At 41.9% G+C, this 15037-nt stretch overlaps 1 protein-coding gene across 15 annotated transcripts in view; it reads left to right on the top strand.

Annotated features, from left to right (window-relative positions):
• The window catches only part of lmo7a (LIM domain 7a), a 47937-nt gene that overhangs the window by 802 nt on the left and 32098 nt on the right, over positions 1–15037 (top strand). For all 15 annotated transcript variants that reach the window (XM_084954904.1, XM_084954898.1, XM_084954890.1 and 12 more), the window contains exons 3-5: positions 6966–7036; positions 9292–9361; positions 14762–14868. In XM_084954904.1, coding sequence (XP_084811030.1) covers positions 6966–7036; positions 9292–9361; positions 14762–14868 — 248 coding nt within the window. The remainder of the gene's footprint in view (positions 1–6965; positions 7037–9291; positions 9362–14761; positions 14869–15037) is intronic.

The raw sequence follows: 15037 nt of genomic DNA, 5'->3' as shown, positions 1-15037 counted from the left end.
TCCTCAGCAGAATTAACAGGTAAGGCAGTCTATAAGTAAAAGTTAAGGACTGTCAGTTGCTAGTGAAAAAGATCTGTTATTTGTATATCTTTTTAATTTTATAGTTATGTTTTTGGCGGAGTTTGACCTTCCAATACATACATGCTTGAGAAATGCTTTATGACTGTGAACAGCTTTCACCGCCAGCACCCAAGTTCCAAATAATAATAGCCCTGACTCAAACATCCATACAGGCATGTGTCACCTTTTGACCTCACGTCTCAAGTTACCCATCAATCTTCTCTTTTGAAAGATGAATCACACAATTCTTAGCACTTATCTCTTTTCTCTTCACAGAACAGGTAGGTGGGTCTGACCCCAGTCATCACTGTTGCTGGCTGATGCTTCTGATGTCAGATCTTGCCTAGACCTGTTTTTTTTTTTTAATTTACCTTTGCCTTCGAGGCTCCAGTTGCTGCAGGTAGAGAGGAAAACCCAAAAGAGCAATTAGGAAAATCTTCTATGACTGATCCAAGCTATTATATAACTGTGGATTAACTCCAATTCATAACAAATGACTGAGATTTTGGGTTTATGGTGCTTATACAAAATTACATGTTAGCAATGAATCCAAGCATTTGTATTTCGTGCTGCATATTATGATTATGACCAATTCTGGAAGTGAGCAATATACAATAGAGGTTTTGACAAGAGGGTTCCTTTCTGAAGCTGAAAAAGTGTTTTACAGTAATTCCCCCCTCTCTTGTGGTAGCCATCAAATTTTAAAATAGCTGCCAACAGAAAAAAACTCCAGCTGTTCCATTTCATTCCTAAAATGTCATATTCTCTGAAGTTTCCACTCCAACTCGCGCCAGACTGGTGCTTTTTTCCCCTATTCTCTTAACAAGCGGGTGAAATTATGTGTCCTCATCTTGCAAATTCTCTTCCCAGCAGGGCTGCATGAAACTGCTGCATGGCCCTAACTAAACAAATATTGTTCTTATTTCATGAGGGTGAATCTGAATGCTTTCAATGTGACATCAGTGTCTCTCACACTTGCACACTGGCCCATTGTAGTGGCTTTGCTCGTGGAGTGAGGTGGGGGCATGATGGTCTGCAGGGAGGGACTTTAGGGAGGGTGAGCAGAAAGCTGAACAAATGGGTGAAGGCAATATTTTTGAAAGAATAAGACTAAGAAGTTTTCTGCAATACAAGAACAATCAGCTACTTAGTACCATCAGAGAGGAAAGGTTTCTCTTCAAAGAGATCCCCCCTCACTTCTTGGATTCAGCCACTGAATGATTAACAAGCTGCTTGGCTTCACAGCACTTTAAACAGAGGCATGTGTGCGTGGCGAGGTTGGTGGTGTTGTTAAAAACTAGACTAAATGGTCTGGAGCCTGTCACATGGACACATTCCTGCATTAGCTTCCATGGCTGTGAACATAGCCCCCTCGAAGCTGGCAGGCTGTCAGCACAGGGCGCTGCGTCCTACAACCACAGGGCCCAGTGGAATAATGGAGGTCCTTGTTAATTAAATAGAAAGGCTTCAAGTGTGATTGGTGGGACAATTGAGAACAAGTGGCTGTGTTTATATTTACAGGTCAGAAGATCATGTATATGGCTGGTCCTACAATAAACAATCCGCTATGAATAATAACTTGGCAATTAGTAATATAATAAAATCATTAAGTCTTAGATCTGCGTTTCACTAACGATACCGAAGCAAGCAAAGATGTCAGACACATGGCAGCATCTTTTCCGCCACCTCTTTTGTTTACGTTGTCATTAATAAGACTGAATTTTTCAAAGAGCCTGCTCTCAGAACAGTTCTAGGTGGGGTTTCCCAGTAGCTGTTGGTCCATGTGAAGCTCATGTTAGCATCCCAGTCTTTATTCTGTATAACATTTCAACTCTCAATGCTGTGTGTGTGGTTAGTATAAAAAATGCTGCATTGTGTTTCTCAAAAAAACAAAGTGGAACAAAGCAAAAGGTCAAAGGTAACATAATACTGCAGATATTGTGAAGTTTTGTTACTTATCTGGTTACAGTTGTGTAATACTTAACCAAAACTAAGCCCTTTATAGTTTCTTGTCCCATCTACCATAGTAATTTGTGTAAGCAATGTAATTTAATTCTACTTTTCTGGAGATTTTCCACATGCACTCACTGGCCACTTTGTTAGGTACACCTGTTCAACTGCTTGTTAGTTCAAACCTCTAATCAGCCACATGGCAGCAACTTAGTGCATTGTTTTTCTTGCAGATATGATAAGCATCAGAATGGGGGAGGAAGGTGATTTAAGTGACTTTGAGTGTGGCATGGTTGCTGGTGCCAGAAGGGCTGGAATATTTTAGAAAATGCTAATAAACTGGGATCTTCCTGCACAACCATCTCTAGGGTTACAGAGAATGGTCCAAAAGAAAGAAAGGATCCAGGAAGTGGCAGGAGGATATGGCAAGACCGCTTCAAGCTGATAGGAAGCCAACAGGAACTCAAATAGCCAGTTGTTACAACCAGGCGATGCAGAAGTGCACGACACATAGAGCCTTTAAACACATGAGCTGCAACAGCAGCAGATCACACCAGGTGCCACTTCTCTCATTTAAGAACAGAAAGCTGAAGCTACAGTTTACACAGACTCACCAAAATTGGAAGACAAGTGAAGACTGGAAAACCGTTGCCTGGTCTGATGATTCTCAACTTCCTCAGCAACATTTAGTTTGTAGGATCAGAATTTGTTGTAAACAATATGAAAACATAACCCTGCCTCATATCAACAGTTCAAGCTGGTGATGGTGTTAGTATACTGGGAAGCTCATCTTGTAACCGGAAGGTTGCCGGTTCGATCCAAAGCTCTCGCTGTCTCGGTCGTTGTGTCCTTGGGCAAGACACTTCACCTACCGCCTACTGGTGATGGCCAGAGGGGCCGATGGCGCGATATGGCAGCCTCGCCTCTGTCAGTCTGCCCCAGGGCAGCTGTGGCTACAACTGTAGCTTGCCTCCACCAGTGTGTGAATGCGAGAGTGAATGAATAGTGGAATTGTAAAGTGCATTGAGGGTCTATATAAATGCAATCCATTATTATTTTCTTGTCACACCTTGGGCCTTTAGTACCAACTGTGGCCTGCAACCACATTGCAGCAGTTCTGAAGCCAAAGAGGTTCAAACTAAGAATTAGCTAGGTGTACCTAGCAGTGTTCCTTTAGTTTTCCTTATATAAGTGTTATGTAGGGTCATTACCTTTTCTACAAATTTTTTTTTTTTTCAATGTTGCCAAGTTTGAATGAATCCCCCCTCCCCGTGACCTATGCCGCTGTGTTGTTTTTCATACCAAAAGCTGTGTTGTGGAATTGATGATTAGTCACTTCGCTGTAGCCTCACTCGGGGTTTTGACTGTTTTGACAGAAACCAATTAGAAACGAGGCCGCATGCTTTCAGACGTACTCATGTGAGACAGCCCTCAAACAAGACAACATTCCCTTGCAGTTACATGTTGATGTACTCCTATTATTCCAGGATGCTGATGGTGTTATTACTAAGTGCTTCCACAGTAGTGTCTTTCCCTTGAGTCCAAACCTTGAAATATTTGGATATGGTCCCAGTTTCCCTCTGATGACCCATACCTCAATGTGCTGCAGAAGAAACAAAGAATTTCAGGAACAATTAGTGGCGAGAGGGGGCTGCATCCGCACAAACCTTGAATACAGAGTTGCCTCAGTGCCCTGCATGAATAAACAATAACTGCGGTCATGGATGCAGAGTCTCTGAATATTTGGCCTCTACCACAGATAATGGTTCACTCCAATAATAATAATGAATTTCACAGGACTCTTCCACAGCCCAGAGTAAACTTTGGTCACATTTTGGTGGAAGCTGGAAGGTGAAGGTGGGTGCGCATGAAGGCAAGCTGTTTTTGAAATGCCTGCTCCGGCTTAAACCTCCCTGTTAAATCAGAGCGGCAGTATGTTGGTGCAGATTAGAGTTTTTATCCCACATGGCAGGTTGAACAGGAGAGGGAGGGCACAGCAGGGCTGGATCTAAGTGCAGTTAATACCTCTAATGATGACTGTAGAGGATAGAATTATGCCAATGCTTCCAGCTTTGTGTTAATTCCAGGTCGGCTCCCATTTTTAGACTTGAAGTTATTATTGGAATCATTTTGTTGGTTTGCTGGTTGATTAGCCGATAGAACTCTGAAAAGAACGTTTAAAGAAAAATAAATAAAGGGACACTTTTAGGAAAGACCCGAATTAGATGGAATCATACTTCCGATAATGTTCCCACATGTAGTGTTTGTTTGCAAGCATGCATGCAAATCCCAGCTGTGTGTATAGAACAGTAGGGGTCAGGATTTCATATGCCAACTGCTGCAGCTGGCTGACTGCTCTCTGTCTGCTATAGGGGTTGTTTGCTCTCCGTGTGATTTTGTGTTTGTGTCTACATGTCTGTAGCTTTGCATATCTGCGTTCTGGTATCGTGTTCTCAGTGTCTGGTTCTGATTGTATTTTGGTCAATGAAAGAAGAGCAGGCCAAGATCTCAGTGTATTATGTAAACCAAACATGTATTTCCCAAACAGCAGCACAATCACATATGCAGAATAGCTTCCTCCTACTAGTGTGAGAACCTTAAACTTTATTCATCTATTACACCATGGTCTAATACTTTTGGAATGATGGGTATTTGAGGCTTTGGGCATCTCAGCTTACCTAGGGTGTGTTTTGGGGTGTAGCACAATCTGTTGGCAAGGAATAATAGTGGCATCCAGCCAGTCTCTATAATTGTTTCTGTTTCTCCTGTCATCCTAAAAATGTTTGCCTGTACTTAACTATAGTAGTAATTGTCCCAGCTTTTGTTCCTTTCTGTGGGACAAAGGAAGTCAGACAAAAGGCTTGGAACAAGGAACATCTGATCAATCAGTCAGCGAGACTCGTCCAACGTGTTTTTGCTTTCTGTGAGAGTGCGTTCATGCCAGCTGCACCCACCAGACTTATTCTTGTAGTTCAATGTGTCAGCTCACCCTCCCGCTTGGTGCGGGTTAGTTACAGTAATGTGCAAAAGTCTTGAATCAGCCTCTGTTTCTTTATATTTTGCTGGAAAAATGTAAATAGCTGTAGCAATTTATCAAAACACGTCCAAACATACATGGAAATACCGTATATAAGGCAAAAACAGACTTGGTTTAATTCTATTTTACAGTTTGGCTTCTTGAACATTGGCCTTCCATTGAAACCAGTTCTGATGAGGATTCAGTGAACAGTAGATGGATTATCTGAAGGGTCACGTGTGTTTCCCGGGTTATTTTAGAAAGCCTGGAAACTATTGCTCAAGACCTCTTTTAATAAGTGTTTTACAGTGTGCATGCTCCCACAGTTAAAAAACAAAATACTATGATAATATTGAGGTTGCCATTGTAGTCATAACCTCTGCCAGAGAGGATAGCACTGCTTTTTGTTTCAACTCTTCAGGGATTGCTTAAAAACTGAGCACAATGTGTTGGAACGTTAGGCCACTGGCAAAGAAACACTTAATTTAAAAAGTCCTTTCTGCTTTGGAAAATAGGGTAGGATATTTTTGTCCAGTTGTTTTTACTTGTCCTGCAGTGCACTTACCACATTGCAAAAGTTCTATGAATGTGTTTTGATGTACATGCAAATTTAAAAAAAAAAAGAAAATTCCACAATCCTGATACCAGAAAGGTTGGGATGCTGTGCAAAAAGTAAATAGAAACAGAAACCTTGCATATTTCAACAAGACAATGGTAAACTGCATACTACATCTATTACAGCAGTATGGCTTCATAGTAGAAGAGTCCAGGTGCTGCACTGGCCTGCCTGCAGTGCAGACATTTCACCAACTGAAAACATTTAGAGCACCAGATCCAGGAAGATCCAGGGCTCTTGAACGGCTAGAATCCTGTATCAGACAATAATGGGACAACATTCCTCTCCCAAAAGTTCAGCATCTGGTTTCCTCGGTTCCCAGATGTTTACAGACTGTTGATAAAAGAAAAGCGGATGCTACATAGTGGTAAACGTGGCCCTGTCCCAACTTTTTTTAAGACATGTTGCTGCCATTCAATTTAAAATGAGTTAGTATTTCTCTTAAAATGGTACATCTCCGTTAAAAATATTTGACATGTTGTTGTGAATAAAATGTGATTTTATTAAAATGGCATTCATTGCATTCTGTTTTTATTTACATTTAAACAGCAAATGAACCTTTGTGGAATTGGGATTATAACATATTGACTATAAAGGATTGTGCAGAGCTGCTCTGCTTTCAAAGATAACTGGATATAGGAGCCGGATACAATCACAGGTACTGACTGGTGTGTTAGTCTGACACTCTTAGACTGGTTAGTAACATAAAAAAGCTATTATTGGAAGTTCAGAATGCATTAATGAAAAGCTACAACAAGCAGATACAAAATATAATTAGTGGTATGTTTAAAATCAAGGATGCAAATGTGCATGAGTTTAAATGCATAAGGCTGCACGACATGCGTGCGGTGTGTTTGTCTGCGTAATGGCTCTTGGTGTTCCTGCAGCGGTGGTTTTAGATCATGGGAAAGGCATGAGGCTATAACAAAGTGCTGTGTTCCTCCCGTACTCCAGATGCTGCCATAGCTTTGTGGTTCAGGCAGTCTGACTCCAGCACAGTTTTAGCACAGCTCTCCGGTTTACCAGCAGCTTTTGGCATTAAATTGAGAAGACATGAGGTACTTGTGAGCTCCTGAGGAATACCTGAAGAACTGTGCACGGCTCTCTCCCCGCAGAGACAGCGTAGGAACTCGAGAGGAAATACCTCTGACTTCCTCTGCTACTGTTCTCAACATCCTACCTTTCTTCTCCAGGCTCTCCACCCTATTTCACACATATAACACCCCACCCCCCTTTCACCTCCCGCCTCCTCTCCTCATCCAGCCCTGATTGCTCTGTTATGTTTTTGTTTTTGTATCACTTTTTTTTCCTTTTTTTCCCCAGGCAGTAACGAAGAAAAAATTTGGGAGCAAGGACTTCCGATCTGCGCTGGAGAATGGCGTTCTTCTGTGTGAGTAAGTACTCTGCTTTTCCCAGGCACCTCTCGTAAGCCACTCATTCATAAGGAATCCCTCCGCTCTCCTTCAGGTCTGCGCACCGACGTAAGTGTTACTGATGTTTCCCAGGCAGACCCCCTGCTGGGTCACTGTTTGTTTGTTAGTCACATGAAGTGAGCCTGTGTTTTGAGACAGCACAATAGTGACTCTATTATGTAGTTATTTGATGTTTTCTTTGTCAGCTCTTTCCCCTGTGGTCTTGTTTGAGAATATGAAATGTGATCTATTTCAATAGGAGCTGTGTTGTGTGTTTGACAGATGTTACAGATCTGTGGATCGGGCAGAGCGCCATCGTTACTTTAATGAGAGCTGTGTGAGAAGCTGTGTAGTGAATGGAAAGAGCTCCAGCTGAAACCACACTGGAGAATCGGGGCACCCCGCTTTCTCATTAGCATGGGTACATCGATGGGTACATACATTTTTGATGAGTTGGAGGAACAAATTTATCTGTCCGGAACTGGCTTGTGTGTTCATTCACTAACTGCTCTTCTTAGAGTTGTGGGTTTGTGGCTTTTTCTCAGATTAGGGCTCTGTGTGTGAGGGCTAGCCTCATGTCCCTTCATGTGTCTGCTTGTGGGCAGCACTGCTAAATGGGCACATCACTGATGTGATTTGCTCGGATCAGCAGGAAGCTGTAATTACCAGCAGGCCATGCAGAATCTTCCACACTCTCTTGGCATTGGTTCAGAGAAGAAGCCGTTCATTCTGCTGATTTGATCCTGACTCGTCTGTTTGCCTGATGTCAGAGAACTACACGGACACTCTCACTCACGGGCTGTCTGTGTTTTCTCAACACAAGGAAGAGGAAGACAGATTAAAATCGCTTTCACCTAGCAACGCTGCCTCCCTTCCCATTGTGTTTTGGTTATCGGAGTTTCTCGCTTGGAAAAGAATGTTTTGCGTGGATCGCAGACATGTTTATATCCTACTTCACTTAAAGTGTGTGTTATCTCGTAACGTTCCATTGTTTCATGCTAAATGAGTAATGTGAACCCAAATGGCCCTTTGCATTCTTTCTTTACATCTATTGTGAGCCCATGCTAAGCCTTATACCAGTCCATCCGCTCCCAGCCCGCAGAGTAAACAAATTATTTTGCCTCATGTTGAGCTTTTAATGTGTTGTTTTTCTTTAATCAAGCAGTGGGGGTTGTAGTCACACCTTTTTATTGCTTTGGATTACATTTTATAGGGATTTTTATTAATCAGTCATGCAGAATAATAAAACCAACTGCACAGTTTCATGCTTACCCCCACATGGATCATCTGTGGGTGTCTCTTACTCTCTGGCACTGGGATGTTTGCTAATAATTCGAATGATCAGTCACCTTGGAAGTTTGGAGATCTGGTAAACACCCTTTGCTCTTGGTAGAGTTTCTCAGCAGTTTGTGCAGCACGGTTATAACAGAGCTGGGGGAGACCACTGCCTTTGGGGAGTGCACTTGTCAAAGTAACATCCATATAAATTCCAAGGTTTCCCAGCTGAAAACTGAATTTAAGCTAGATGCTCAGTATTCCTCAGTTGACCTGTCAGTCATGTTAATGTAGCTCCCTGGTATATAAAGTATATGATCTTTTTTTTTTTTTTTAAAAGCTAAGTAGTAATGAATATAGGATTTAGTTGCAGTCTGCAGTCCTTGTACTTTGAGTATATTTGATTGCAAAATATTCTATAATTTAAACTGTGAAAGGAAGACTTTGTAAACGGGAAGCATGACTTGTAAATACCTCTAACAGAATATTTTTACTGTGTGGTAGTTCTTTTTTTTCCGACCAGATCTCTGAGGCACAATAAACTGTGGTCATCTTATGAAGCCTTTAGTCCAGTTGGTCAAGCTGTAATTGCTTTTTTGCATTTCATTTCAATTTATTTGTGTTTTTTCTGCCTTGGGTGTTTGGTTAACACCAGAAATCCACCATCTATCTTACTTACTGTTTTCTGAGGCTGATTCAAGGTTTGTTTGGGGTTGTTTCAGTGTTGGAGGGTGTATTTTAGGAGCAGTGTGCCTGGTGTGTTTACATCACGGTTGCAGCAGTGGCGATTTGCTAAACTCAAGCCAGGTGGCTACCATTAAACAAAGTCGTAAACACACAACACTAAGACTTTGCAACACATTTTATTCGTTCCCTCGCAGTTAAAGCAGGCTAGCCAATAACCAACTCCTTTCACTCACCGTCTCCCTTCCCCTCGTCCTCTCCCTCTCTTTTGCTCACAGACTGATTAACAAGATCAAGCCTGGTGTTGTCAAGAGGGTTAACAGACTGCCTACTCCTATTGCTGGACTGGTAAGTTTTTTCTCCTTATTGTTTAGTCTTAATCTTATTGTATTTAAAAGCTGTACTCAGACATATCCTTTAAATACAATAAGAGCTCATCTTTATTTTGATCATAGTTTTGTCTCTCGTTATTGCATTTTTTTTGGGGGGGGATAATTTCTATTGTAGAGATAGCAGTGGGTGTCTTAGATGGGGTGGAGCAGTGTGAGGTGTAGCAGGCAGCAGCAGAGTGTTTGCTCAGTGACTTGTCGCTCCACGTATCCTTCCACGCTATTAAGTTCAATGAACGTGAAGCTGGTTGAAATGCCGCCGGTTCATTTGGTTGCATCATAAATACGGGGACGGCCGTGCTGAAGGCTGTGTTCAATCAAAACCATTACAGACAAAAGGTCTTTGTGTTGGCATGATGATTACAGTTTTGATTGAGTGATAGAATGTTAGACGGGGCCAGATTTGGGGTTTAAAACCAAGCGGCAACCTGCAGAGCAGAAAAACTGAACGCTGAAGTTCAAGAAGCTGTAGTTCCTTTAACGGCCATGTGACGCTGGCTCCAAGAGTCAGTCAATCCCCACAAACCCTCAAGTTTGAAGTTGCAACAGAAATAAACATGTCTTTAGAGTGGTACAAAAACATCTGTTGTCTCTATGGCTAATTTCATCACTCATGACGACACGACAGAGGATACATTTTTAGAAAACTCATCTGTTTCAATTGCGTTAAGATGTAAATTCAATCTTTGCATCAAATTTAGTATTACAGAGAAATATGGACGTCCCTTAAAAACCAAATTGACATTAGCATTAAGTATTGGCGTTTTGTCCAGATATACCTGCACTACAAAGTAGGATTTGGGCTTATCCAGGTAATTTCAAGGTTCAAAATAGATTGTTAGTAGAATGAAGATGACTGACCTCTTACCGGGGTGCACCAACATCGCAAGTTATCCTTCAGGCCTTACCTGCTCTGCAGCAGGTTATGTTCGAGATCAGAGATCAGCAGGTATAAAATCTCCACCTACTGACCAAAATGACATTCCTGGAAGAAAGCTTGGAAAGAAGTGTGATCACTTAGCTTCATTGCTGATGTTACGGTAAGTGAAGCCAGATCATGGAAAGATATCCTGGGTTTGTTTAACTTGCTTTGTAGTACAGGGCCCAGGTCCATTTTCAAAGACAAAAATAGTAAGCCAGTGGCTTGTGTCTTTGGTTATACCAATCTTTGGTACAGTCTATGCTAAATACCTGTTTTTGGATCAGTCGGCCTGGTACTGTTGTCACATTTCAGCTGAGATCTTTTGGGCCTGGCCGGTTTAGCTAACATGGATGTTTTGGGAGTGACTGCAAACAACTTCTCGGGTAGGTTTAAAAACCTACCTTAAACCCATCCCTCAGCATCTCTCTGTTGTGGGAGTAATTGGGACCAGCTGTCTAGTGGAATTATAGAGAATCCCAACCCTAGCCGAAGCAGAGTGAGTTCATGTGTGTCTATGGGCTCTGCTGACAAGACAGTGACAAGTTAGCAGTGAAATAAGCAGTCTGTAAACAACAAACATGCGCCATCATATAGGCATTTTGACGTAAATCAAATTTCCTGCCAGTTTGTTTTGGACTACTACTGACAGAGCTGGCCGGGCACCTGCTGAGGTAATAAGTTTCTCCTCCATCTGAAGCATTTGTGTGGTATTTCCGAGACCTGGACATAAACCTGAAACCACCTGATCATAAATTCTCTCGCAAATGTGAAGGCTTCTGGTTGGCTCGAGGCTATCAGTGACTGCCAACCACATGGAGAAAAGTGGAAAGTTCTCCAGACGAACATTACTCAGTCTCACTGATGCGAGAATATATTTCCTCTCCGAGTACTCTCACTTTTTCCCCCTATCTCGCGTCTCTTTAAATAGCAATAAGTGTGGTCTTTGGTGGTGGTGTTGTTGTTGGTGGTGGTGGAGGGGGGTTGTTTTTTAGTTGGAAGTTTGCTATTTTCTGAACATTTCTATGTTTGCCCATTCGTCTTCTGTCACACAACTTAGAAATATAGATGTGGAAGAAAAGCCAGAAGTAGTGGACAAAGAGCAAGAGTAACACTGTTTTTCCTTTTTTTTTTCATTTTGCAGAGTAGATACAGTATGATTTGAATCATTTTGTTCCTTGCAAACGTGCCTCATTACCACTCAAATATGAGTATTTTCAACTTTTAGACTTATAAGTGGGGTTTGAGATTTGCTATCTGTGGGATTGTCAGTACTCTAAATCAATACCAGCCTCAAGTTTGGGCAGAGCAAAAAAGACCAAAGAAGGAACGAAGGAGAGAGAAAAAAACAGTAAATCTCCAGTTTTGCAGAATATTTAGCAACATTGGCTCCAGTCTCTGGCCTATTCTTTGCTTTCACTTGTGTCCAGGGGAATGTTTCTCATGTCAGCAAACTCCTCTGACTGTTGCTGAGTGAGATGTGGGTTTGGGCCATGGAAGCCCGGTTCAGGCCTGGTTCTGCTTTTACCAGTGCTTAGCAGGAAGGCGGCAGTTGTGTGGTTGGGCAGCGAACTGCACGAATGTGGGCCTGGATCTGAGGCCCACTGGGGCAAAGCCAGAGGGAGGGAGTTAAGGATGACTCCATCTGCCCACTAAAGTGCAGACCATAAATACACCGTAATTGGCATGTCAGTGGCTGCTCCAGCACACACCAACTCCTTGGTGAGTTGAGGTAGTTGGGGGAGGATGGAGAGGATAAACAGTTTCAGTGGCCTTTAGGGTGTCTTTACTCATCTAAATGTGTAATTGTCTGTGCAATGAACGGTATTTGACCATGTTTTGTTACTGTGTTTGCGTTGTATGCGTGCATGTTATGACTGGATCCAACTTTTGAGACGTGTGGGCCCTTTATTGAGCCCGTTTGAGGAGAGACCGTATTTCAAGTATTCAATCTCCTCTTGGTTTATTGTCACAGGTTTTGAAACTGTGTAGCCTGATATTTTAATCATAACTTTCCTTGTTCTTTAAAGCACTGGAAGGGGTCAGTTGAGGGGAATTATTGTAGACAAAGAGAGCAGTGAAAGAAATGGCGTGGCCATAATGTGACCAGAAGGGATGAAGAAGCTTTCCGTTTCTTGGAGCGAAGTGCTTAAATCAGGATCCTCGAGTTTGCATGAGAGGATTAGAGGCTGCTGGATGGGTACAGCATATTTAGCAGGATTATATGCAGGCACAAGTCAGCATAAAATTCCTTCAACATCATTATCTCTGCATGTTCTGGGACTGATCTATTTGGGGGGGCGGGGGCTTTTAGTTTGTTCATAATGCTCTTTGTAGTTAATTAACATACCAAAAGATATAGATTAAGAATTAAATTTGCCTTAATCCCATTTTCTGGGATTGAGTGGGATATATGTTATGAGACTATCTGCACGTTAACAGTTTAGCATATAAAGTACTGAATAACATTATTAGTTAACTTATTATAACAAATATAGTCACTATTTAGATAATGCACACAGATTACAAACTCAGTTCCTTCTATAGTTAGTTTTGGATGCCACTTTAGTTAATTAAGGCTAAGTAAAGGGATCATGCTAACAGACTCAGTTATATGCTGATTAATTTCTCTAAAGAGATTTTACATATGAATATGTTCATATATGCAACAAAATTGTTGTTTGCACAAACATTCTGGTTTCCATCTGTAGTCTGTTCGTAGGCTTAGTTTTATTGTCCAGTCACTTTTTAGGAGGCTTTGGATGGGCTGATGGGTTACCAGGTTGTATGATGAATAAAGCTGTGTTTCATAATTCATGCCACTGCAGATATTTGCTGCATTTGAAAAAACACCATGATACTTCTCAAACTTTAACCGAATTAGACATTTTCCAGGGAAACAAATAAAATATTAACAATTCCTCACTTCACTGTTGAAAACATGATCTGGGCTGTGTTACACTTCCTTTAAACCATATTTATTGTCTCGTCTTTAAACATAATTTGTAATGCAAGTCTAAAATTCCAATCTAACATTCAGAGTGCCTGTACTTGAAAGCTGTCTTGTTGTTTGCCTCACCCTAGTGAGGCAAATTAAAGCAGCTAAAACTATGCTTTGTTTTTTCTGAAAGGTACATGTTGTACCAATCAGTAACACAAAATGACATGACATTCAACAAGGCCTGTGCGTTTTTTTTTTTTCTCAAGACAGACATTGCTGCAGAGTTTTCAAAAAATAGTTTTTTAGGCCCTATGAGTGGTCCAAGGCAAGCGCCATCTGATTGCATTATATTCAACAGAAAGAAGACATCACAATAGCTTAAATCTCAAGTAGTAATCAACTCACACTTAATCAATATCTCAGTCTGGGAGATTGTGCTATTCTGTACCTCTTGCATACAGTAGGTGAAGTGCTGATGTATGACTTGTAATGGTTGTAGCCTATAAAGCCCATCAAAGTACTGCAGAGGGACAGGCAAAACTGTTAGCTCACATCCACTGGGAGGCGAACTCTCTTCCTCCATTTGCTAATAAGCATGTTTGCCATTTAAATATAGAACTAGCTACCCCTTAATTATTTCAGCCCATGTTGAAACCATGTATGATTACATGAAAGCCCTCATAAGCAGTGCTGTCCCAATGGGAAGTGCAGCCTTACAAACAGGGCAGTTGGGATTACAACTGGAAAAGTCACGAGACCGGAAAAGAATGGTGCTTTTGTGGTTGATTGGTCTGAGTTGTGTGTATATGTTTGGAGCAAAATGTATTTTTGCTTTCCTGCATCATGCTCACACACCTGTCCAAATCGTGTACGTACACGCAAACCGTAAAGTGATTGACACAATGTACGGGGGAAACAAAAAAAAGCAGTCCTTCCACTCCCATGTCCTCTGAAGAATCGCTTCAGGGAAATATTTATCCGTTTCTGTCACCCGACTTAACGTTTCATAGCAACCTAATGTCTCAAAAATACACCACCACCCCACAGATTCCACAGGTATTCTCGAATAAAGGGCTTGGCACAGAGGGGAGGGGACAGTTTCAGGGTGTGAGAAAAGAGTGCAACAGGCAGCGTGCTGCCGCGTGCGTCACTTTTGCTCTCCAGCTCCTGGCTGGGTGGGACTTGTGCAAACCTCTGATGTCATTCTTCCTGGTTTGGCTGTTTTCCCTACCCTAACGCAACCCACAGGTGGCTCTGCTGCTGTCACTCAGCTCTTGTCAGGCAGCCTCCTCCCCCCACCCACTGCATGTGTGTTTGTGTCCTGCCATGGGTCACTTCTTATTTGCTACGCACATGCTCCTCCCAATCCACTTCTGCTCTGTGACATGAACTTTGGAAGCAATCACTTGTAGGTTGTGTCCCTGCCACTGAATTCCTGAGTGATTATTCTTTGCCTCTAAAGGTGGACAGACCTCATCCCTGCTTTGTTCTTTACCCAGGACAACCTTAACGTCTTCCTCAAGGCCTGCGGGAAGCTTGGACTAAAGGAAGCGCAGCTCTTTCACCCCGGAGATCTTCAAGACTTGTCCTCAAGAGTCACAGTCAAGTAAGTTTTAAGCTTTCAAAGAATTGGCACAAACACTTTGATGCCTGTACTCATCATTCAGAGACCTGTGATGCAATCATGCAAGAGACAAAAGCTGAGACCCACTCGTGTTTTTGCTTCTTCCTTGATTGAATCAACTTAATCTCCCACAGAGAGGCTGAATGATTAA

This window comes from Perissodus microlepis, chromosome 16 (genome assembly GCF_051167445.1).
Source record: "Perissodus microlepis isolate ML-2025 ecotype Zambia chromosome 16, ASM5116744v1, whole genome shotgun sequence".
Classification (NCBI taxonomy): Eukaryota; Metazoa; Chordata; class Actinopteri; order Cichliformes; family Cichlidae; genus Perissodus; species Perissodus microlepis.
This window is presented reverse-complemented; position numbering and strand designations above follow the sequence as displayed.